Here is a 25,561-nt window from a genome sequence, read left to right on the forward strand (position 1 = left end):
TTTGCATTTAGCTTGGTTATGGTGTCACCATTGAACTGAAACGAGGTACGGTAAAATGATGCTCTTTTTCGGTGAGATTTTCATGGCATCCGCATCCCAGAAGCCACATTAACGCTCCGTCTAGTTCTCTTGTCATCACTTTCAAATTCACGGTTCAAGTAATACTTCCCATTAAAAATATATATATTTAGTTGTGGTAGTTTTTCTCCTTTCATCACTGACCACACCCACATATTGGGCTATCTTTAATGTGCACATCTGACCGAATGAAGAGATGCCCTACTGCTTTGTGACATCACATCTTCTTTATGAAATCACACCGACCACCAGTGGATCATTTCAGTTTTATCCCATTTCGATATCTCCTAAAGCTGAGTATCAGATCAGTCGCACTGCAATTTACAAATCAAAATTTGTAAATTAATAGCCAGAGCAGAGTGACCATCGGCCGTGGAAAGAAAAGGAAAGACAGAAAGAAAAAGGAATTAGGAGAGCGGCTGAATAAAAAGAAGTGCAGAAAAAGAAGTGAGTATTATCAATTATATAAATAATTATATGAATATTAATTTCAAAATTGTATTGTGGTTTCACATGGTAAGGAATTTAAACAGAAAACGCCCTGCAATGAACTTCATTGTCATTTTAGAGACACATATTATTTCCAACATTCAAGCAAGCAATAAATTGAATCCAGTATAGCACTACAGGTGAAAACTAAAGTGTAACATCATGAAAACGCGTGTCTGGACTTTGGTAATGAAAAGTGAAGAGGAAGTACTAAAAAAAAAAACACAGAATTAATACATTTCCCAAGTTAAATGAGGATAAGTTCCGAGTGTTTGATTCGAATAGTTGTAGTCAGTCTAGTTTACTCACAGCTCGGTCAACGGCGCCGGTTACCCTGCAACTTAGCTAGCCACTAAGCTAGCTATGAAGCTAGCAACCATATAAAATATCAGAGGCGCTTTTAATGAAGCAAAAACTTGACACTATTACAGTAAATGTAATATTAACACACAGATTACCATGTCACTCTACCCATGGTGTTTATAAAACACGAATTATTTAAGTTACGACCCAGTACTGTTTTTGTCCCCGTTAGCACCGCTCACGCTCATGATGCACTGCCTGAATTTTTCATGTTTATGGCGAATAATCGTCATTTAAAGAAAAAAGTAGTTTATACTTGTACTTTTTGGGTGTTTGTGTGTGTGTGAGGTACACGAAGAAATTCGTCTTCTCTCAACAACATACCTTAATTACTCCACAGATGGACTGGCACGACGTGTTCTCCCCGCTGTACGAGATGCTGGGCGGTACATTCAACGCATCGCCCCCCGCTGAGACAGAAACCTACACAAACCTGGAACCTGTGCGCTATCAGAGCAGCGATCGCGGAACACTGTTCTGTCTGGAGGACAGTGTCTCCGAATCCCACATAAATTACGGACTGTCTCACGGACTGTCTCACCAGGACCCGCCGCCACTCGACTTCATCCAGGACCAGGTGCTTATTAGGACCCTGGTTGCGCCAGTCTTACGCGCCCCCTCTGCTGGTTGTAAACAGGCACATCAAGATGTGTCCAGCCTGTCTTAGATGCATGTGTTGAAAGTTGATCTTTAAGATGATGATGAAAAAGGGGCGTCATCTCAACCCCCACAGCAGTACGTGATGGGAAAAATAGTTTGATTATTAGCAGTACAGTAAAGGAGGCTTCTAACTGCTGTCAGTTGCTGCTTTGAAATGAGCCGGCTGAATAAACTGACATTGCATGACACCGAAAACAAATACTTGTAACTTTGAAAAAAGAAATAGAAAACTGAGTTTAAATGCATGCTTTAACATAATCCTCACTAAACCTCCTGCATTTACTTACCTTGAAGTCACTTGGAAGCTCATGTAGAGTATCCTTTTAAAGTTAAGTTGTGTGAATAAGACACTTCTCCCACATTTAAGCAAGGTATTGTGCTGAAAGAGGAAATAGTGATAATGCAAGGACGGAGGAGATCACCGGCAAAAACATGGCCATTTTCAAATAACGGATGAAAATTATTTACCGGTATGCTTGCATACCAGGACGGACTAACTTCTCTCTCTCTCTCCACCAGTGCTTTCCATACCAGATGCCTGTGCATGAAGTCACTGCAACAGCATCAGCAGCAGACAGTCACCTGGCTGCCCCAGACTTGGTAAGGCCCTGATGGGGTACACATAAACGCACACGCACACACACACACACACACACACACACACACACACACACACACACACACACACACACACACACACACCTCTTGATGTGCTTCTGCTGTTACACAGCTGTCACAGCAGTTTATTAGGATTCTGAGCCAGGGTGCATGCTGCTACCCAGCGGAGGAGTGAATGAACTGCAATTTGTTTAACACCCTGTTCTGTGTGTTTCTGTTTTCTCAAGATTGTCAACCAAGTTATTAGGCTGCCAGAGGGATTTCTGTAAGTAACACACCAGATGGCCGAATCTCCATTAAATCATGTTCTTTAGTAACGTGCGTGTCTCTGTCTGTATACATGTAGGACAAAAGAAATGGAGTATGAGCGTTCCGATCCTTCCACCTTTGTTGCTCCTTCAGCCAAAGCAAAGTAAGATTATGCCTTACCCGTTTGGACAAAAACTTACCAGGATTTAGATGTAGGGACCATGATCAGTCCCAGTGGTCGGCGGTAGGCTTGTTATTACAAAGTTATACTCTAAAAGGGAATCATAATCAGCTTCTTTCAATTTCTACCACACCACGGGTTTAATAATAATAATTTATCCTTTATTAATCCCCGTGGGGGAATTCATTCTCTGCAATAAACCCATAATGAATCAACCATGAGCATACTGTCCACCAGCCTGCTCAACAATACTTCGGTACACTCAGAAAAGCCATGAATTGAACAAGGAATATTCGGCTCTATAGACAATTGCTCTACCTGCTGCTCCACCAAACCCACCTTTTTGTTTTTTAAAGTGCCCTGTGATCATAATGATATACATGTTCTTTTCCCCCCCATATTACAACAGAAAGAGAAAGTTTGAATCCAAGCAGAACAAAGATCAGCCATATGTGAAGAGACCACCAAACGCCTTCATGATTTTCATCAAAGAGCAAAGGCCCAATATTGTGGCTGAACTAGGAGTAACTAATAATGCCACTGTAAACGCAGAGCTTGGCCAGAGGGTGAGTGTCTTTGATTACCCATTGTCACACAACTGTCCTCACATCTCGGAAAAAGACAGGAAATATCTTGACACACAAATGAGATTATGTTGTAATTCATGTGATTCTGTGTATATAATTGTTTGTTCTTACATCTGCCTGTGTGCACTCGCTAGTCTGAAGGTCATGTGTGTGCTCATGTGTCCACAGTGGAAGGCAATGACTCATGCAGAGCAAGCAAAGTATTACAAGAAAGCAGCTGAAGCTAGTAAACTCCATTACCAGCAGCACCCCAACTGGACCAGTAAAGAAAACTACGTGAGTCTGTCCCGGTCACTTGCAGCAAAACACACACACACAGAGGTTCACATCATATTTCTTGTTTTATCAGGTAATGTAAGGCAGAGAGTCTCATGTGTTTTCTTTTGTTTTAACTCTTTACAGGGCAAACACAGAAAAAGGGATCGGAGAAAGGCTGCCAAGTGAAATTAAAACATATTCACAACAACACGGAATCAATACAAATTGAAATTGTTATTGTTGTTACATAAAAAATGAAAACATCAAATTGTGTTTCACTGTTTGATTCACAAGTTCAACATCAGTTTGATGATTTGTGCTTCTTTGGCTGATAATTCAGCCAGGTATTTTCCCAACTGTTAATTATAGGGTTTTTAATGTTGAATTTTTATTAATTTTATTTTTTTTGGGGGGGGGCTACTGCATAAATCCCAAAATAAAATATTTTAAAATCCTGCAAGAGCTTTCACTTTAAAATCCTACAAGAGCTTTCAAAGGTACTAAGTCTCAACAACTGGTAATTGTCCAAGTATGTTGTCAGTAAAGAGTTTTTAGGTCAGTTTTAAAAATAAATTAAAACATAGCCTTACTCAAAACTTTATAGTCGTACCTTCACTGATACATACATCTCTGCATACCCAAAATGAAGATTCAATATGTCTGGAAGATGGATAACTATACGTTTTGACAAAAGCATTACAAAGAGCTGGTGTGACACTTCATAGTTGTAAAACTTGAAAAAAAACAACTTTGATATCACTGGATTCAAGAAAGATTTCTAATACTGGGTGCAAGAATCAATATCTGATGACAAGACTTCATAATTACTAATAGCAGATGTAGAATATTTCTAATAGTTTAGACTCATTAATAATGAAGGTAAATATGCTTCTTTTGTAATGAATTTTCAACACAGGATATTTCCGATGTGTTTGCCAGGCTAAATATTGAATCATGGAGACTGCGATGAAACCAAGCTGTTATAAGCAGCAGTTTGTAAGACAGGATGCAAATACTGCTGTATGCCTCGGATAAAAACTTCTCATCAGGTTTTTATCAGGTTCCTATTCTTTGCCTGTTTAGATTAATTTGGGAGTTCATGATAAAATTAATTGTCATTTGGGATGAAACGATGAGAACAAGTTTGATCTATTTGCAGTTGGCACACAGTAAAACAGACCAGCCTTCCACCTGAGAGTTCCTTGAGTTTGGTAACAGTCAAAATGAATGAGAAAAACAGTTTAAACCAAATGTTTTTTCCAAAGTACGAGGTAGAGAACAGGATATGTGCTGCTTTTACACACAGTGATCTGCCGTCAAGAACTTGACACAAAGAACTGGTCTCGGTTCAGCTGTCTGTGAGACACATGGTTGAGGAAACTTAACAGTTCACCTGCAAACACTCACTGCTCACGGAAGTACAAACTTAAAAATAGGTCTGTCTCACAAACATGAAAATCTCATTTCTGCATGTCAAGGAAATTTTGACCTTGACCTTACACGCACGCTGTGTGTGTGGATGGACTGTTTTCACAAAAAACATACACCCTCCCGCTCCTGGTGCCCTCCCTCGTCCACACACCTGTCCATCTGTGCCATGCTGCGCTCCAAGGAGGGGAAAGGACGACAGCAATGCAAGCTGGGTCAAACACAAGGAGGCACAGAGAGTAAAGGGACAGACTTTAAACATTTGATTTGATAAAACAAACTGGTTGGTTTGCAATCAAAGTTGTTTCTGTTTTAATGTCTGCTACCCTTAGGCATAGGGCCTATTTTTAATATTGCAAACATTCATCAGCAGCATCAGATGGAGGCACATACTGCCAGATTAACAAGAGTTTAAATTGGAATACAAATGTCTGGTTCGAGACTCCACATACAATATTCCTCACATGGGATCTCAAATTATATTAATTATATTAATTATATTAATTTCTTTTCTCTTGCATTAATTTCTTTTCTCTTGCAAAATAGGTAGTGTGTGTCAGATAGTTCAACACACATAAAAACAACACATCATCTGAACAATGGGTCAATGTGTTGACCTATTGTTCTAATGATGTGTTGTTTTTTTAACCAATTTCCAACAATGGATAGCGTTTTCTGATGCAGCTTTGTGATACCAACAGTCTAGATGTAGGCAATAAACTGAATATTTATGAAAGTGTTTAAGTATCCAGTTGAAGCTTGAATGAAAGTCAGACTGCATAATTGGACAAAAACAACCTGTGAAATGAAGAAGTTTTTACTCTTCTGAGTGCTTCTCTGACTTTTAAGAACCAGTTTTAAAAAGCAAGGGAGCTATTTCTGACAGATCAAAAATAACAGCTCTTTTAAGTTACAAAAAATGAGAATGGACTTAATAGTGAAGTTTTGGAAGTCAGGGTAGAAGTGGAGAATTATATTTTTGAGCTGCAACACAATGGCATTATTACAATATGTAACAACAATAATACATTTTATTTAAGGTGCCTTATGTTACACACAAGGTCACCGCACAGACCTGTACATGTGTACAGAATACAGATGTAAATAAACAATAGAAATAAAAATAAAACAGGTGACAAAGTGGCAAAGAAAGAAACGAATGGATAAAAAATATTAAAGCAGTTGGCGTCAGATGGTATGCGTATTAAGGGAAATGAATCGATGATTCTGATCATTTATGTTGTCATACGATATTGAAGTATCTCTACTCCACTGTCAATTATAATCTTTTTTTTTTTTTTAATATCGTAAAAATGTAGCGTATGTATGGTTTCGTTTCTCAAGTGACTTGTACGCATGTGCAAGGTGTGTTAGTTCCTCGCGTCAGCCGTGGAGGGAGTTCCTCCGCTCGGTCAGTTAACCACCCAGCTCTCCGCGGCGGTCACCCAGGGGTCTCAACGGACAATGTCGGAAAGTGGGAGTCAGGATCCGGCGCGGCCGCCGAACGGCAGCCCGACGACGCGGCCGAACAGACCGCCGGTCGGCAACAGAGTGACGGTGGTGCTGGGGGCTCAGTGGGGCGACGAGGGCAAGGGGAAAGTTGTGGACCTGCTGGCGCAAGACGCGGACATGGTTTGCAGATGTCAGGTTGGTGGTTTCGCCTCCCGCCGTGCTGCGTTCACGGAACCCCCTCCTTTTCACCAGTTAGACCGCTCACTCGCTGCACCTGACGGCCGCACGGGACTTGAAACGGCGCGGCGGTTAGTTGACTCGCTCAAGCTAACCCTACCCACTCGCTAGCTAAACCAACGTCTCCTTCACCGCGGTTGTTCCGCGTGTTGTCCCCCCTTTTATTTTGCTAATGTCACCTTGAATTGTTGCTAACCGCTCGGTTCTCCGGGCCCCATAAAAAGCCGCCGCTGGACTGTTTTCTGTCGTTTACACATGACATGTCGCGGAGGCTCCCGAAGGTATATCGAAGCTGACTCAGGACGGGAATGAAATGTCGGTTAACCTCGCTAGCAGGAAGACTAATGCTGGCAGCAGTTACAGTTTAACTCCCGCTGTCAGACACATACTTATCGACTTAAAATTTAAGAAGACGAATGTCCTATAATTATATAAATGTCATAATATAACGACCTAATCTTTTAAACCGTTACATTTGAGTAGACAATGATGAAAGTGGGGTAAGATAAACGTTTCCTATTCTCCATTTACATTGCCATTACAAGCATCCTCAATTTATCTACTCTCGATATAACGACAAAACATATCAAGTCTGTGGCTTTTTTTGTGCAATTGCTGTGTTTTTTTTTCCCATCTACACCAAGATAGTGACACTTCTTCCTTGTCAGTAACAGTATGGAGAAGAAATCGGTTAAAACCTCCTGTGAGTAATACCCGACCCATGGAGCCATTCCCTTTCGAGGGTCGGTCAACTGTGGCACTGGAGGAAAACAAAACAGTCAAATTCTTGGACTTATATTAGTTTTTTCACCCCCAAGGCAACCGTCTTGAGGGATTTTAGGGTAATTGTATGTAATTGTACTGTTTAAATTTGTTCAAGTGTCATCATAACCTGTAAACATTTTGCAGTATTGTATGACATGGGGTTTACTTACAGAGCCTTTCGTATCATTCATACAGACCATGTAGATAAGTGTTTTTATGAACCAGTCCTTTGCATACTGAACCAATTTGATCCGGGTTGTGCAGGGGGCCTAAACTTACCTCATCTTATCACTTCAGACACATTGGGAGTATGTAGCGTAAAGTGACTGAAGATTACGGCCTTGCTTGGTAACCTACCCCTCTGCATAACTGTGTATAATGCCTACGTATAAGGAGGTCTTTCTTAAAGTATGTCACGTTTCTATTTTAATATGTACTTTATTCCTTGTGTTCAGTCTTTTTTACTGCATGTTGTGCTGCTGTTGCCCTTATATTTTCTCAATTATGGGATCAGTCAAGTACATTCTATCTATCCATCCATCCATCCATCCATCTATCTATATCTATTTAACAGAACTTTGGAACCAAGATTGCCTTTTTACAGAACCAATGGATCATTGCTGTCTATTATGAGCCTTGAAGAGAGTGTACTGTATATTGCCGTGCAATGAATGATGGTGATTGTTTTTATCTTTTGTGTTTTTTTTATTTTTTTGCCCTCTCACAATCCCCTTACTATGTTCAGATCCTCTACATTCGTGGCATCAGAGCTTTCTGATCAGGTTGCTGTTTTTCTTTTTTGGAATTTACATGGCTTTTTTTGTTTTGATATTCAAATACAGCTAGACCAGATTAATTCCATGGGGTGACAAGGCTGTGCCTTTTTCTGATACAGCTAAAAGACTGACATGCCCTTATCTGGACAAAATGTTTGTTCGCTAGTAGCCTTGAGCCACATATTTAACATTTGTTAAAATAAAAGAATGGTCATGCTGTTTCTTCAGATCTATCTTTTCAATCAGTGTTCAGACAGCTCCAACACTTTTCTGTAACACATCACCAAAAAGCATATAATTATATGTTTTGACAGTAGTGGTTAAGCCATTTTGGTCTGTTTGGGGGAGTAAATACAAATCTGTAGCACTCCCTGTGCGTCTCGAAAATATTTCAAAGTCTTCAGTAGTGGCTGGAATCACCTGCTGTAGTGCCTGCTTGGCGTGTAGCACATCTCTGACTGAGGGGGTAAATTTTACTGAAAACTTGCTTCAAGCAGGTTTTTTGGGATGTTTATGGCTTTTGCCATTAAAATGGTTGTCCATAGTTAGACTGTCTGCAAAGTTGTATTCAGGATGAATTTGATACGAAGGGGCTGCTTATTTGCTGTGATAATGCAACTTGATTCTTCCCCTCTCATCAGACACATTCTTACCCCCCTCACTGGGCTGAGATGCATGGCCTGGTATTTTTGTACGCTTACAGAAATTACTTACTGTTATAACTACCAACAGTTCTGATAACATTTATTAACATATCCTTTTTTTGATGTATAAAATGTGAAATATTTTCCAAATCTTACCAAAAAAGCCATATGAAATATCTCAGAAAGATATTTCCTCCCTAAATAATATTTTTCCCCAAATGTGTGTGCTGCCATTTATCCATTTAGATTTTTTTTGTTGTAAGTGGCAGCATTTTTGAGATGGTGAAAGAAGATATGTCTCTCTTGCAAATACAATAGAACTGGTTGACATTCAGAAAATCTCAACGGCAAAGTCCCTTTTCCCAAAATCACAGCTCAGTCATGCAAGATAATCCACTGACTTTGTTGTGAGCAGTTTCATTTACATGGTGGGGGGTATAAGGCAGTCAAAAAGGAAATAGTTCCTCAATGCCTCAAACAATGTCTGTGGAAAATGCTACTCTGAGCAACACAAAAGACAGTACCGTCAAATTCTTTTTGCGTTTAAGAAAAAGTACTCCCATCTCTGGGGGTTCTTATGTCCGAGAAACACGCAGATTTTGGATGATCTGTTCCTTCAACTTGAATGGAGAGGAAATTTGACAAACGTCTTTAGATCGGAAGTTTGCAGAGGGGAAAAAGGCTGAAAACCAAGTGGTTATCGTTTGACCATTGGACTGTTTGTTTACACAGCTGAGACCCTCTTGAGTCTTGGAACACTGTTCCACCAAAGGCCCGGAGACGTGTAAAAATAAACTCTACTCTGACAGTGTTCTTCTGCACGGTGTCCCCTCCACGCATTATGTCGTGCATGTGTCTTTCAGAATGAGAAGATGAGAAGGCGGGGGGCTCATGGATGCTTGAGTTAACACTGTCAGGCTGTATAGTGTTGATCTTTTCATAAAATGGGTTTTGCCAGCAGTCTTGTGCGGTGTTCCTTACAGCAGATGTGTGGTATGAAACACACAAGGGAGGTGGCCATCATTATCATGAAATACAACCTATCCGCATCGTACAAAGTTAATGTAACATCTGTTCTGTGGTTAATTGGGTACATCTGGCTAAATCTAATGAAGTATAATAAGCCCCGCAATCACGTTTCAGTCCTCACTTCATAAGGATTGGAATTTTCAAGTACGACTGACAGAGATGTTGACATGTTGTGAATTTATTTACATTGTGTCATTCTCATTCAGGCAGCATTTACTGCAAGCACAATCAAATTCAAATCCAGTCCTATCTAATCAATATGGCCACTTTAAATCACAGCTGCAACTCAGAAATTGTTACAGTATCAAGTACAATTTTGTCTTGAAAGTATTTCTGAATTAAATAATAGCTGAAGCAGCTGTTTCTAATTTTATTAATATTGGATTTATACATTCTTTGGCTACAAAGCAAGCATGAATTTCTTTAATCTGTAGAATAACTTTTTGAGGTGAAGTAAATGAGAATAGAAACCAAGCTGATAAACCTTGTTAATATCTGAAATTTTCCATGCTCATATCTATGAATTTTGTCATCATTCCAGCTTTTGTCAATGAGTATCGTAAAAGGCCAATGTACCTTTGTCACTCAATCGAGGTGATGTTTTTAAAGGAGGATAGTTAATAATATAATTGCCCTTTCAGATGGAATGCCACTCAGAACAGGAGAACTGCCTCTAAAACAAGCTTTTCAAGTTTGAGAGAAGATATGTAGGCCTGCTGGGGCATGCCTGACAGTTCAAGTGTAGTATATACACCTTTGATTAGTGTGTTTTATCTGTCACACACAGTTGTATTCAATGCAGATTTAATGCCCTTGACACAGTTGCTATGACAATGCAGGCTTAAGTCAAGGTCTGGTTTGGTGTGTCTGTTTGGCTTTTTTTCATTAGAGGTGTGTTAAAAAAAATCCGTCAAAATGCGAAAGGTCCGGTCAAACGTTAGTTCGGCCACAGCTGAATGACTCAAGTGCTTTCAGTTGCTTGTTAAAATAAACTTCAGATTGCAAGGTGTTTGCCAACATAGGGTTACGAACTTAATAACCCGAATCTATTCAGGAGGTGTCACTGTGACCACCATATCTCAGAAGGAGTGTGACACAATTTCTGTTTCAAACAGGACACATTCATCTAACAAACACATCAAATATACACAGGAACGAATTTGATAAATGGATTTATTTATTCATTAAAATTTCTGCTCTCAGGGTGTGTATGGCTGGTTCTATAAAAAAGAAGTTAATTGACAGGTATCTAAATATTTTTGCAAGCAAACGCCTAATCCTGTCACGTCAGTCATGTATTACTCTATGAAGAGACTTGAAAGTGATACATTTCCATGGACCTGGTTATTTTAAATTATTAATGTCAGCCATATATGCCGTGCTTGCCCTTGTGTATTAAAGATTCTGCTGGTCAAGAGCAGGGTCATATGCCTGGATCAGATAACATGTCTCACTTAACAGGGCACATGCTTTTCTTAGGTCTTCCCCCTTTTAAAGCTATAAGTGTCACTTTCAGGTTTAGTACAAAGAACTTTTTACTAACATGTTTAACTCTGTTTCGTGTCTTCACTCTGCTGTGAGAGCCGCCCATGTCCTGGTGAAACCTTGTGTATCCTCATCACCATGAGCTTTCCAAACAGATCATGTTTCCAGACACGGGTATGTTAATCTTTTGGACATTTACTCATAATCTTGGAGCACCCCGGGTAACCCACGCTACTGCGGCAGCTCAGCACAGTAGCAGGTGAACAAGGGTTTAAAAATGTTGGAATGAGAGCCAGATCATGGGGCTGTGTGAGAACTGGACTTAACTTCAGCTGGTGTTTTTTTTAATGGGGAGGGGCACCTTGAAAGAAAATCATTAAAGTATTTTAAATCGTGGGGACTCCACTCTCCCATCTATGTCCCAGCTCATCCTCCAGGGCCCTGCTGTGCCAGGAATAACCATGCGGTAGAAGCACATGCTGGGCTTGTTTTATACCCATGGGCTACGGGGCTAAAAACACATCCTGGTCACAGGACAGTGCAGAGTAGAGCTGGCACCTCAGGTAGTGAAAATCAATACACTCCTCAGTAGCAAGAGAAGATCCACAACTGCCTCATTAGAGTTGAATTCTTCCCAGTTTGCCTGGACGCCCAGAAGCTAAATAGAGGCTGGTTTTTCTTCTTCTCAATATTCTGGTTGTATTCTGCTCAATGAAGTCTTCCTTTTTCATGTGTGTGCGAATATCAGCTGTAACATTCAGCGTCAGAGCAATGAGCAAGAGTCAGAACCACAGCCCAAATATTTAAACCCGCTGAATGTTTCATCAACCATGACCCCAATAAACCGCTGAATCCTAGATGCACGCATCAATCAGAACCAGCTTCATGAAAAAAAATGTATTTTTCTGGTCACAATGAGGTCTGTCTAACTCTTTACTTTTGGATCCGTTTGATACTTTCACAACATAATAAATAACTTAATCAGAATAAAACCTAAATATAACACAGCTAGGACCTTGCCTGGACCAGATACCATCCAGAGTGACCATATGACGAGCGGGCAGCACATGAATCTGCCAAGCTCAAGTTTCACCGTCTTGTTCTGCCTTTTAACAAATTTCATTTGTGAAAGTCCTAACCAGCCCTTGCGTTTTGCTGCCTTTTACTGATGCCGCTTTAATTGTGAGAATTCACTGCCCTGTGCTATTTCTAGTCACATAGTGGGTCTCCATGTGTGCAACTTTGGATTGCCAAACTGTTGTTTTCACTTAAACACAGTTTTCAAACTGGTGCATTGACCATCCAAATCATGGCGCTTCTTCGACCCTAAAACTAGAAGGGTAACAGTGTTCCATGTTTTAAATGGAAACACAAAAGAAACTCTTTGTGGATATCTGCGTTCGATTGTCAGCAAATGAAAACACGACAATTCTTACTTTCCGATCCCTAAAAACAAACAGAACCATCGTTGTGAATATTGTAAACATGTGTAACCAGTACACTCTCATTAATCTTCTTTTGACCTTTTGAGGATAAGCAGCAGAGGGCTGTGAACTGTAATCCACTCATGATATTGTGTACAGAGGTGTTTGGAGCGGAATGCCTTGGCAGGCTCTGTCAACTGTTTTGAAATTGCGTACACAATATTATTCACACCACTTTAATCTACGGCAGTGTCAACTCCTTTATTTACATATTTGTCATTGTGTTTACATTGCTTTAACAGCTTTGGTTATGTTTTGATTGGAGTTCATGTTGAGCGTGAGTCTCCGAACAACAGTTAAAAGCAGCGTATTTCTTCATGTATGTAGCATGTTGACACGTGCAAAACTAGACCCTTTTCCAGTTAGCGCCAAACAGTTTAAGACGTTCCACAAGGCCCATATAGCTGTGTTTGCCTCCTCTCATTGGTCCCTATTTCTCCCTGCAGGGCGGCAACAATGCAGGTCACACGGTGGTGGTTGACTCAGTGGAGTACGACTTTCACCTCCTCCCTAGCGGCATCATCAACCCCAAGGTCACCGCCTTCATCGGTGTGTTATACACTCACACAATTCCAGTCACCCAAATGGACAATTTAGCTACACGCACGTTTGCTCAAACAATTATCAACAGTGTCACGCACCAAGGACACCCTCACTTGCTATTTTCTTGATGAATTGATTGAGGCGGCTTTTAGCCGCGCACTCGTCGTCTCTAGAGGAACAGCCTCCATTCTGACAACCACACAGAGTGCACTAAGCTTGACTTACAGCCAGACTGCAGACTTCAGGCAAGAGTGTAACTACTCGTCTGCAGTAACTCCATTAGCTAATGGCTTCTTACTCCTTTCTTTCGGGCTTCTCAGAGTCCACACATCTACACTATAACATGCATCTGTGTGATCTGGGGATATCAATTGAGGCTCCTCCTTTCTCAGAGATGTCTGATGTCATGACAGCCCAATTTATACTAAGTGCACTGCAGTTTCTTCTCCTTATTAATGTCTATGTATCTACTTATCAATTTCACAAAAGGGGAAAAGGACAAATGAAATGCAGATACACTGGCATTTTTAATATATATATTCTCTCATTCTTTAATTACCTTTCTGTTGCATCAAATGAAGAGAATCTGAAGCCCATCACATTGTGTGTATTAATTTTTTTTTTTTTGCCTTGACTGCATATTTGAAAGCAGTCTTTCTTATGAGTCTATCAACTCTAAATTAATACAGGTTAATTTAAGGGTATCTTATCAAGTCTACCCAAAGGGTGCAACAGAAGGTGGTAAGATTATTCAAAGGCGAACGGACTGATGTTTCACTCATCGCACATGCGGCTGGCATTTTATTCTTATGTCTCACATTCAGAGTAAAGCAGGAAAAGCTGAAATTAAATTTAGCTTTGTTGGATTAGACTACAATAGTAAAGAAAATTAGCCCGATACCTTGTTTAAGCATCTACTTGACTGGGTGTACCAGTCAAGCAGGTGCACTGAAATAAATGGGTCACGAGATATATTTCCTAAATACATTCCTGATACAGCAGTCACTATGGTTCTTTTGCAATGACTGACAGATACCGAGCAAAAAGTCCTAGAGCCACTCTCATATTTTGATGATGAGACCCCATCAAAGGGTCAGGATTTTATTTTGCATTTGCATTAGATTTAAATTTAAAGAATAATGAAGAACTGTAGGGCCAAACATGTATAAATCAATACTTTAAACCTTTAGAGATCTTACAGTCTTGTTATTATTCCTTTTTTTCCAATTATATCTATTAATGAACTCCACCATCTTCGCATCTTTCGATTCTCCTTTTAATTCTCCTTTCTTTTTAACCTTAGGTAATGGCGTAGTCATCCACCTTCCAGGCCTGTTTGAAGAGGCGAAAAAGAACGAACGCAAAGGAAATGGTGGGTAGGGCTTAGAAAATTTACACCGTCTGTCAGAAGCAAATATTCCCTCCTGTGCGGAGATTGTAACTACATTTGATGTTTAGGTTTGAAAGGCTGGGAGAAGAGACTGATCATCTCAGACAGAGCACATATCGGTAAGTTTCACCGGGTCTTTACCTGGAGTCCTTGTAATTTTGTGCGTGTGTGTTTGTGTGTGTTTGAATGAAGACATGCCAAAAAAATGTGTGCTTGGACACACAAGCCCAGCTTTCTTTGAGGTGTGTGAGTGTGTGTGTCCACTCTCTCCTCCCTCCGCAGTGTTTGACTTCCACCAAGCTGTTGATGGCGTTCAGGAACAGCAGAGGCAAGCGCAAGCTGGCAAGAAGTAAGAAATCAGCTACTTCAGAATGGTTGCAATGCACACATACACACAATCATTAAATTGCTGGGGGATAGATCTGAGGAAGCTGCTCACCACATGTGTTTCCATGAAACACCCAGGAAGAGAGACTTTTTTCCTCCTTCACGCAGTGTTTGTACATGAAACAGGAACTGGAGGAGGACTATAGACCCTCAACTCCTCTTACTTTTCACTGTTTGATCTTTAATATAACCTAATAGATTTTGGAGATTCTTTCATGGAACATACCTTACGTGTGCTTGACGTAAGGTAATTACTGATGTAATTCTGCACAATTTTCATTCTTTAGCGTGTTGCAGAAGCCATAACATTGTCAGTTACTATAATTTTCGGACTATTGAGCACACCTCATAAGCCGCTCCGGCTAAAAATGAATATATATATATGTGTAGATATATAGGCCGCACTTGTCTGTAATCCGCAGGTGTCCACGTTGTAACATGAGATATTTACACAGAAAGATATTACACAGAAACATTTTTTTAACTTTTAATTAAATGCGCACTGGGAATGCTTTTTCCAAACAATGCCTTTAACACGGCTGATGAAAAAGATTAATTATAAATAACACAAGGAAAAGTCCATCCATCCATCCATTTTCATCCCCGCTTTGTCCTACTCCAGCTGATAGCTATCTTCGTCTTCCTCCTACGCACTAAAACCATTAAAATCGTCAGTGTCTGAATTGAACGAACTTCACGGTAATTTCATTGGTCCAATGTGACGAGGCTAAGTGTTTTGGTGGCATGAAGCTCATTATCCCAAAAAATCCATAAGTTAGCTGTTTTAAGCCGCATTGTTCAAAGTGCGTGAAAAAAGTAGTGGCTCATAGAAATTACAGTAAATGAATATGCCTTTACAGCAACACAAACGCCATTCAAGTGAAAATGCTTTCAGTAATATTCAAAATATTCGGGGAGAAAAGTGCCTGGTGTCGGGGGGGGGTGTATATGGATTATTACCAATAATCTGCAAACTTGCTCCTGTGTGTGTGTGGTACTAAACAAATGACTGTTGGTTGAATGCTGTTGAGACAGTTAGTCATTGGTGTCATGGACACTCATGCTGGGCTCACGACTTTAGACTTTGAGAAGATTTTGAAAAGTAAAAGTATCATCTCGCACCAGCTCACATATAAAGACTGATTTTAGAGGCCCTAGTCTCAGGCTTTATGAGATTATAGACTGTACCAGGTTTCCAGTTGGCGGTTTTGCTGGAGTTCTTCTGTTGGTTGTTGATTCAGTCTTTACGGTTACAAAACACAAATACCTGAGATGATATCCCGCAAGTTTGATATCATCATAAGCCCCAAGACAAGACAAAGACTGAGCTATGATTGCGCTAAGACTTTAAGACTGCTCGCTTACACTTAACGATAAGATGATGGCAGCGTGCTGCGACCCTACAATTCTTAAGATTTCCTTCCAACTTCCAGTTTTAAGTCTGCGACTGAAAATCGTGAGCCTTAAGCCCAGCATTAGGCCCAGCATGAGGCTCCCTACATTGAATATGTAACAACATTGGTATGATTTCCTGTGAGGCTACCACAAGTGTGCACAGTGTGTGCTGTTGATAGATTTCAAGTCCGACAGCAGGAATTGTAAATCACCCCTGCAACTGTTCTGTCCATAGGAAGGGATCTGAAGGGGGTAAAGCGTTTTTGCTGTAATACAAGTTAATCCAATCCAGTCAGTCATATCCCATGAATGTGAGGAATGTTAAGGTGAACCTGTGGAGTGAGCAGTATATTAAGATAAACTCTTGAGTATTCCTGTCGAGAGCTGGGCTGTCTTTAGCAGCTCAGAACAAAAGCCGCCTCGTGTGTGTGCCTGGATGTGAAGGAGATTGTAAGAATGTGTTTTCAGAAGGGTGCCTTAGTCACAGTCATTATGAGCTTTAAGCGGATCGCTACTACAGCCGGGTGGATTTCCAGCACCTCAGAGCATTCAGACGAGCTCTGCTCCCAGAAGTCAGGAGAGTCATATAAGACTGGAAAGATCAGCCAAGACTCTCAGCTGGAAGGGGTCTTAGTTTCGGGTCTGACCACAGGATAATTGGTCATATTTTGATTCAATTTACACCGTTTGAAACCCATATGACAAAAATTATATATAAGGAAAAAAAAAAACAGTCATAGCATTTCTTTATACATTAACAAAAAGCTTGCAGCCGATCAAAACTTATATGGCATGTTTAGGCATGGGCTGCTATAAGATCCTGGCAAAACGGTACTTGTGACACTTGTGACACTGAAAAATGATGTATTACATATTTCTTTTCAAGGTTTTTAAATTCGCTTGCTATGTTTGCGCTGTGTCAGTAATCTGGAGTGCCAAACTCGTAAAAGTCTGCAGTCTCATGTGATACAGGAGTGTGAAGAGCTATTTGATAACAGGGGTCTGGGAGATTGAAGGATTAGGATTGCCATACTTTTATATGAAAAAAAAAAAAAGTAGTCTGAAATTAAACTTCATCAGTGACTCACTCAAGATAAGCCAGGACCATGAATGTACTGTTCTTAAGCTTATATTATATGTTTGTGTTCATATTTTTTTATTTGTTGGGATCGTAAGTCGTTCTTGAGTTTCTTTTTATTTTCGTTAAGCTAAGCTCTGTTTAAGTATTTCAAATACTTGCGCATGCTGCCCTTTTAATGACAAACCATGACAAAATCCCTGTCGACGTGCACATCCAGCCTACAAGACAAGACAGACTGCGCTGTCATAAACAGATTGTGGGATGCTTTCGCCATGCATTATGACTTTCTAAGGGCTGGGATCCATCCATATTCAGCATAGTATTATTATTATCGTTTTTTTGTTGGCCTTTCAAATATCTGAGTCTGGGTTTGTTTTTTTCCCTATGTCTGTTCATGGAAAAAAATTCTCTTGAATTAGACTGAGATTATGTTATTCTTCTTGTGGGTCTGAGCGCATTAACCTTTGATCACATAATTACTGTCAAACTGAGCTGAGACAAGATGACCTCTGTTTCTGTTCAGATGAAATTTAGTGGCTTGTGGAATTGTAATAAAACAAGGCATGTAATGGTGAAATCACATGGTAATACTTGTTTTTCCCCCTTGCTCTCTCTCTCTCTCTCTCTCTCTCTCTCTCTCTCTCTCTCTCTCTCTCTCTCTCTCTCTCTCTCTCTCTCTCTCTCTCTCCTAGCTTAGGGACGACGAAAAAGGGTATCGGACCGGTGTACTCGGCCAAGGCAGCCCGCAGCGGCCTCAGGATATGTGACCTTTTGGCTGACTTCAGTCAGTTCTCTGAAAGGTTTGCTCCAGCTTTAAAAGTTTTAATTTTGATGTGTGTTCAACTCTTCAAAGACTACAGACACTGTCCTAAATGAATTACCGAGACTGTGAATATAAAACAGCATTAAACTTTTGACACTCCTAGAAGCCTTTAGAAATCTTAAATAGCACCGTTGTGTATTTTCTTTCTTTTTCTAAAGTGCATTAGATTTTACACAGGTCCTTTCAGTTTTCATGTCCTTTTGAAATTGGGGAATTCTTTCCTCGACTAAATACAGAACAACTAAATGTGTGATGCTTTCAAACGAACACCTCAGCCACAGAAAAACCACAGGGACTAAAATATGAACTAAACTTGAACTTTGTGCCTGAAAAACAGTTGTCTTTCTTTTCTGTAATTGAAGAGAATGATAGAAATGATAGAAAAAAAGAAAAAAAAACGATTCTCAGTTAAATGGTTGCTGTTTCAGAAATTAAAAACATTTCATCTGGCGCAGTAAAGTCCAAAACATATTAACATCAATATCATAGCATTCATTAAGGACTAGGTTCTTTAAATGTTGATTTGTTTTAACAATGTATATTTATATTATTTTGTTCTTTTACAAACTAGAAGTAAGTCTGTTGGCTTAAAATAATGCTACATTTTTCCAAAAGTATCTTCAAAGCCCTTAATTATCTGATACAATGAGTATAAGAAAATATCATTAAACTTACACATAGAGTTCAGTGACTTTGCTCATCTATCATAGCAGCTGGATTGTCACTGAAAATATCCTAAAGTCTTGGAATGTGGTGCTTTTGAAAAAAAAAAAAGAGGGGAGGGGATTTTGATTTGAACTTGCTCACTTCAGGTGCCTATAAACCTTAAATATCTGCTTGTTGTAGGTATAAAGTACTAGCCCAGCAGTATAAAGACATGTACCCCACCCTGGAAATTGACGTAGAGGGAGAGCTGGTCAAACTAAAGGTAAAAAAAGAAAACTAAAACCTGCACACGAACGTGGTAGAAAGTGTCTTCTTTATATGTTTGTTTGCTTGTTTGCTTATATGTTTGTTTTTTTGCTCTCATGTTCAAGGATTATGTGGACCAGGTCAAGCCTATGGTGAGGGATGGCGTGCACTACATGTACGAGGCTCTCCACGGTCCCCCTAAGAAGATCCTAGTAGAAGGTGCCAATGCAGCGCTGCTCGACATTGATTTTGGTCAGTATTTAAGCCCCTTGTGGAAGTGTGAGCCTGCCTGTGCACTGTTGTTACACGCTCCTTTCTACTAATTCCTATGGTTCTGCATATTATTTTTTGTAACTATCGAATAAGCAGCTATTTTCTCTGGGTTAACCTGTACTCTCCCTCATCAATGTCATTTCTAATTGCGACGCACATGGTGCTGTGCATTAGCAGTCACCCGCTGGTGTTGCCCTGAAATGCTTCAGCTTTGTGGTGCTCTTTAGAAAAAGCCTGCTTGGAGCTGTGACTAGAGATGAGGGTAAGTTTGCTAACTGCTACTAGTGTGCTATGACACAGAGGCTTGGTTTGGCACGCTCACAAGATAAAAACCATAACGGTATGTGCATGAGCACAAATGGCACCCCTGTCAGCGAGCAACCATATGAAACCCAGTTTTGCTTGGAATTATCGAAGCAATTTCTTTTTTTCGGCCCCAACTAATCTTGTTGGAGTCACGGTGTGTCGTCTTATCACGGCTTCCCTGTCGTCTTTCACAGACAATGAACAGATTGAATTCCACTTTGTTCCTGGGTCACCACTTATATCAGGTCACAGTGTCCTTGTGTCTGATTTAAAAAATAATAATAAATAAACAGTTTTAGTAACTTAGCCATTAAGAAACAACGTTGAATGCAATGGTGGCATCAAGCCTTCATTTTATCATTCTGTAGCGGGTTTATTTGATAAAGTCAAGAGCATGTTGGGTGTCACGCTTTAGCCTTTTTAAGACCACGCTGTGCTGCTGCAGAGATCAGCCCTGCGGCCCTGTGCTGACATAACAAAGGAATCACCCCTCAGATGCACTGCATGTGGGCAGCTTCCAACATCCGAGGGCGTAAATTCGAGTCCTATTTACACGTATCACAGTGACCGAAAAAAAAAAAAAAGCTTTTGCACAACAAGGCACAGTGGAGTTGAAGCTTTACCCAAGTGTTCCTGCCTGTCTGTTACAAAAGACAAATCTTCAAATTTCACATATGTTTGAGAATCTTATCCATCGGGATCCTTGACACCAAGTCCCAATTCCTATAACTGCTTTCATCCAAAGTATTGCTTTTCATATTTTGTCAAACATTTTCACAAGGTCCTTGGATCTCCTGCAGTTTGTTTTCTGATGCCATTCCTCTGTCCTTGTGATGAAGAAGGTCTTAAACAAAAGAAGATTCAAATGGGGTCTAAAAGTAAATTATCAGTACATATCTCAGTTATTGAGACTATGCTTGGGTACATTTTTAGTGTAGTTACTTAATAATAAAAATTGGCTTCTGTAGTTTTCACTGGTTTTACCCATGGTTAGTTTGAGTTCCTTTAGTTTCAGACTCAATGATAGTGGCAAAAAAATCTTTCAAAAAAAAAAAACTTTCAAAATTACCCGAAAGTCCTAGTCTTTTTTTTTTCACAAGATAACTTCAGTTCAGGCCAATGGAGATGTTGCTCTCGCACTTTGATCTCATAATGTAAACCAGGGCTTTTCAGTCTGCTTTTTGCACAAACCAGTGCATTTCAGATTGCATCAATGAACAATCTGAAGACAGAATGATTTCCAGATTGACAAGAAGAGCATTTCATGGTCACGTGACGGTCTGGGCTGCACAAGTCAGACAGTTATTTCAGGACGTGTGCTAAAATTAACGTGCTACGCTGTCAAGGGCCTTTATCTTAAAAAGAACTCACTGCTAGCATTCACACCTCAATGCCATGAATATTTCGAGACTTCATTACACCAAGAGGCGTAACACCAGCACCTAATCGCCCCGCCTTTGTGGTTCTCAATTTTACGTCTGACGATCTACCTCTCGCGATTAGTGGAAAAAGTTTGATCACTTTTCACACACCATGTCATTGCAGGGACATATCCGTTCGTGACCTCGTCCAACTGCACTGTGGGCGGCGTGTGCACAGGCCTCGGCATGCCCCCCCAGAACGTTGGGGAAGTTTATGGCGTCGTCAAGGCTTACACCACCAGAGTGGGCATCGGTGCTTTCCCATCGGAGCAGCACAATGTGAGAAGGCACCCCCAGTAACTTACATCAACTATGAATATGCAGACATGACAAAATGGCCCAGAGGACAATGTTCTCATGGAATGTAGGATCAAATAAAAAAGGTGCTAGTTTTCAATTTTTCAAATTATTGTTTTTTTGTTTTTTTTTTACTATCAATATTACTACTGGATGTCATCGAAATTGTTTTTTTTTTTAATTAACTCCTATCTCAGATTAGCAATTTGTATGCATAGACAAATCGTTCTCTCTCCCATGCTTTTTGTTTACCACTACTCTTTGCTAATTTTATAAATGTATGCATTTGTCGCTATTTTCATTTATTTCTCTTTGCCGTTGCTTGTTTTTTTGAAATCATAAAAAGAAATGACCTGAACATTAGCGAGGAATTAAGTCAAAAATGATAAAATCAAATGATAAATTCCAAGCGAGATCAGATAAAAGTACGGTGGATTCTACTTTTCTTCATTCATAAACATACAATTGTTTTTTTGTTTTTTTTTTTGTGCAACAGCATAGAAGAGACAGGCCTCTGGATATAAAAAGATTAATTCTGTCCTCACATCTCCCAGGCCTCTCTCACCACTGCATGGTGATGAAACCCAAACTGAGACGGTGCTGAGCTGGTTTGTTTTCAAACAGCACCACCCAGAGCAGGTCTTCTCACACTGCCACTAATAACCAGCTAAGCTTCCCTGGTTAACCTCTAGAAGTCTGTCTGTGACAGCTGCCCACGGCTGAAACTGAAGCCTGTGCAAAGAGTCAGATATGTTCACAGTCTGCAAATTGTCAGCGGTTCTAAAAATTGTTCTTTAGATCCAACCGTCATCGAGTCATGTCAGATGTCGGATAACTCTCCGAGCAGGCCAAATCAGAATGGCACAGCCAAGAGTGTAACGGTGTCTTTGCTTTCCTCTCTCGTCCTCGTCAGGATATTGGAGAGCTGCTTCAGACCCGTGGGAAGGAGGTGGGTGTGACCACAGGCAGGAAGCGGCGATGTGGTTGGCTGGACCTGGTGCTCATCAAATATGCACACATGATTAATGGCTTTACAGCGTGAGTGTGATGAACCATTCGATATACAGCATGCCGGCCTTGATCGTCAAAGAACACGGGAGAGTTCGAAGTTGCCTTATTTGTCACCAGATTGTAAATCCCCACACAACTTTTTGTAAGGCCAGATGTGCAAGTTAATGGTAATGCAGGTGAAAACGATGGCCTACAATGTATGATCTTCACAAGTCAAGTTGCAGAATGATGATCAGAGGCTCCATTTTTCACATTAATAGGACCTTCCTGTCCCCCTCCCCAGTTTAGCACTGACCAAGTTGGACATACTTGACGTCTTGGAGGAGATAAAAGTGGGTGTGGCTTACAAAGTTGACAACAAAACTATACCTCACTTTCCAGGTGAGCCTTTTCATAGACATTTGCTGAATAACGTCACTGGGTAAGCAATAAGATGTAATTTTATTGCACAGCTGTTGTTTAACAACAAAATGTTGCATTATTGCATTATTAATCAGCTCAGTTGCGAGGCAGAAGCGTATTGATCTGTTATCTTATCACTTGCCAGCCAATCAGGAAGTGTTGCACAACGTGGAGGTCCAGTATGAGACCCTGCCCGGCTGGAAGAGCGACACGTCCGCCGCGAGAAGCTTCGACGAGCTGCCGGAGAACGCTCAGAGATACGTCCGCTTCATCGAGGAGCACGTGAGAGTGCCTGGTATGAATCCATGCACTGATACAAATAAAATACACCGAATCAAAAAGAATGTTTGGCACCTGCATTCTACAGGTGTTCTTGACCGTTGTAGTATTTTATTAAGTATTTGGGGACGCGTACATTATTGATCATATAGAAGATCAATATGTCCGCATGGCTAGCTTCTACTGTATGTCAATCAGTTTGGTTGAAAGAAGGAGAGAACATCATTTTTGATGGCATTTTCCCCCTCTTTATCACTGTTAGTATGAATAATTTATTGGATCTGGTTGGGTTTAGACCATTGGTGGGCAATACATTTTTACAAGGGCTTAAATTTATTTCTGCTCAATATTAATTATGCTCCATTGTAAAAGGCCGTAAATTACATATCCTGATTAGCTGCTACTGGTTATCTAAATAATAAACTAATAAACAATACAAACAAAATCAATCATTACGTCAGTGTTCTCAGAGGGCCCGACGTGTTTACCGTCACAAACACTAAAAAGGTGTTTCGCAGTATGCCAAGGATATGAAATTGATCAACTTTATGCAAAAAGCAAAAAGTGCTTTATATTGGTCTTATATGAAAGCAAGCATTCTGCTGCAACAAACACGTCTTAGTAAACTGTCTGTCCAAAGACAGCTTACTTTTTCTCATGATTTTGTGGGATATGGCATAAGTTGCCTTGAAAGCTACATTTCTTGGTGTGCAAAACTTTAGAAAAAATACCTTTGTTGGGTTTGCGGTTTCGCAAGTAAAATATCTGATTACCTTCATCAGACAAGTCTTTGTATCAGTTTTCATATTTGGTCACGGAGTGACCACTCAAATTTTAATCCTTATCGACCTCTTTACCTTTGGCTTCTGTAAATAAATATTTAGCGGTCCATGTCTTGCTGAAGACGCAATGTTCGGTATCAACTTCTTTATTTTTTTTTTTGGGCATGAGCTGACATTTTAAGGGGTTTACTGGCTAGCATCAATCGTCTCAGTTCACACGCACTCACAACATAGATGTACGTATGCGCGCCATAACGTAAAAAAATTCTAAATAAAAGCAACGCACTTGTATAATATTAACGGACTAAATGTTTTTTCGCCTCCTGGGGGCCGGGCAGAGAGCGGTTGTGACCCGGGGGCCGTAAAACGCCCACGTCTGGTTTAGACAGTTTTTACACGAACGCTCAACATGGGTGCAAGATGCTGACTTCTTTCTTCCAGTTAAAACACCAGGAGACCATTCTGGCTTAGATTACCTGTTGTCACCCGCATCGACATCACCTGAAACTCTCGACTTTGTCGTCACCTTTGTCTCCTCAGTCAAATGGATCGGAGTGGGCAAGTCTCGGGAGTCCATGATCCAGCTCTTCTAGAGAGAGGAAGAAGAACCTGGAGCAAAGAGAATGCACCGCAGCCTTTCAGCTGTTACGCCCCCCCCCCCCCCCCCACACACACACACACACACACAGACACACACACACACACACACAAACCTACCTATCTGACTCGGCTCTATGACAGAGACATGACTGTCATGTTTTTAATGCTTTCTAACTAATCGTCAGATTGTCAGACGTCACTGGCTCGACCTTTGCATCAGACCGACCTCCACCTATGAATGACCGTCTACTTTTAGGATTTTAAACTTTACACTCGAGCTCTCACCCCCTCCCTCATTTTGTAGTGTAGCATTTTATTTTAGACATTGAAACACTGTGGCATCAGCTGCAGACTTAGTTCAGATGAAACAGATTCAACACACGCACACACACGCACACACACACACACGCGGGAAACCTCTGGAGGAACTGTATATGGATGCTCAGTCGGTCAAACTTGTCTACTTTTGTTAATCTATGCTGTGTTTAAAATGCGCTGTGCCAGTCTGTTGTAAATCACTTTAAAAGTTCGACTCCCTGCATTTGAGATGCTTTGGACTGTATCTTCTTAAAGTTTTACTCTGCCAGGTTTACTGCACGTGCTGACACGATAAAGGGATCCTTTAATATTTTCAATTTTGACTTTTTCTATTTCTCTCTTTGTTGTTGTCATCTACCAGACGTTTGGGTGTAAAAGCATCTTGAGTTGCTGCGTTCTGTCCAAATGGTTTAGTACGGTGACGACTCGAAAGCGAGCACGTCGCTCCTCTGAAAGCCGTTGCTATGGTGATGACTCATCCCCAGATACTGGTGATGATGATGATGATAATGATGTTGCAAAGGTTTTTATCTTTGATTTCGACAGGTGAGTTTCCTT

The 25,561-nt window shown here is 40.4% G+C and overlaps 2 protein-coding genes across 2 annotated transcripts; both read left to right on the top strand.

The window, feature by feature from the left end:
- Positions 1 to 2,125: 2,125 nt before the first annotated feature.
- On the top strand, positions 2,126 to 3,767 carry LOC147236694 (uncharacterized). The gene is made up of 6 exons (XM_086162374.1): positions 2,126 to 2,190; positions 2,436 to 2,473; positions 2,555 to 2,620; positions 3,048 to 3,204; positions 3,394 to 3,501; positions 3,628 to 3,767. Exons 3-6 carry the CDS (start codon positions 2,565 to 2,567, stop codon positions 3,667 to 3,669), a joined length of 363 nt encoding a protein of 120 aa, XP_086018500.1. The 5' UTR covers positions 2,126 to 2,190; positions 2,436 to 2,473; positions 2,555 to 2,564; the 3' UTR covers positions 3,670 to 3,767.
- A 2,536-nt stretch (positions 3,768 to 6,303) lies between these two features.
- On the top strand, positions 6,304 to 25,320 carry adss2 (adenylosuccinate synthase 2). The gene is made up of 13 exons (XM_086172420.1): positions 6,304 to 6,558; positions 13,230 to 13,332; positions 14,630 to 14,698; positions 14,785 to 14,835; positions 14,999 to 15,065; positions 18,272 to 18,379; positions 19,249 to 19,330; positions 19,440 to 19,566; positions 21,439 to 21,593; positions 22,525 to 22,649; positions 22,906 to 23,003; positions 23,170 to 23,319; positions 24,626 to 25,320. Exons 1-13 carry the CDS (start codon positions 6,376 to 6,378, stop codon positions 24,676 to 24,678), a joined length of 1,371 nt encoding a protein of 456 aa, XP_086028546.1. The 5' UTR covers positions 6,304 to 6,375; the 3' UTR covers positions 24,679 to 25,320.
- The last annotated feature ends 241 nt before the right edge of the window (positions 25,321 to 25,561 follow it).

Source organism: Fistularia commersonii, chromosome 2 (assembly GCF_037954325.1).
Source record: "Fistularia commersonii isolate RoL2024-O1a breed Wild chromosome 2, RoL_Fcom_v1.0, whole genome shotgun sequence".
Classification (NCBI taxonomy): domain Eukaryota; kingdom Metazoa; phylum Chordata; class Actinopteri; order Syngnathiformes; family Fistulariidae; genus Fistularia; species Fistularia commersonii.

What these genes read in the sequence shown, in the direction of transcription:
- LOC147236694 (XM_086162374.1), top strand. Translation starts at nt 2,565, where the DNA reads ATGGAGTATGAGCGTTCCGATCCTTCCACCTTTGTTGCTCCTTCAGCC. An exon ending in GCTCCTTCAGCCAAAGCAAA is followed by an intron (nt 2,621 to 3,047) that starts GTAAGATTATGC and finishes ATATTACAACAG; the next exon opens with AAAGAGAAAGTTTGAATCCA. An exon ending in GGACCAGTAAAGAAAACTAC is followed by an intron (nt 3,502 to 3,627) that starts GTGAGTCTGTCC and finishes AACTCTTTACAG; the next exon opens with GGCAAACACAGAAAAAGGGA.
- adss2 (XM_086172420.1), top strand. Translation starts at nt 6,376, where the DNA reads ATGTCGGAAAGTGGGAGTCAGGATCCGGCGCGGCCGCCGAACGGCAGC. An exon ending in CTCAGACAGAGCACATATCG is followed by an intron (nt 14,836 to 14,998) that starts GTAAGTTTCACC and finishes CTCCCTCCGCAG; the next exon opens with TGTTTGACTTCCACCAAGCT. An exon ending in TCCCATCGGAGCAGCACAAT is followed by an intron (nt 21,594 to 22,524) that starts GTGAGAAGGCAC and finishes CGTCCTCGTCAG; the next exon opens with GATATTGGAGAGCTGCTTCA.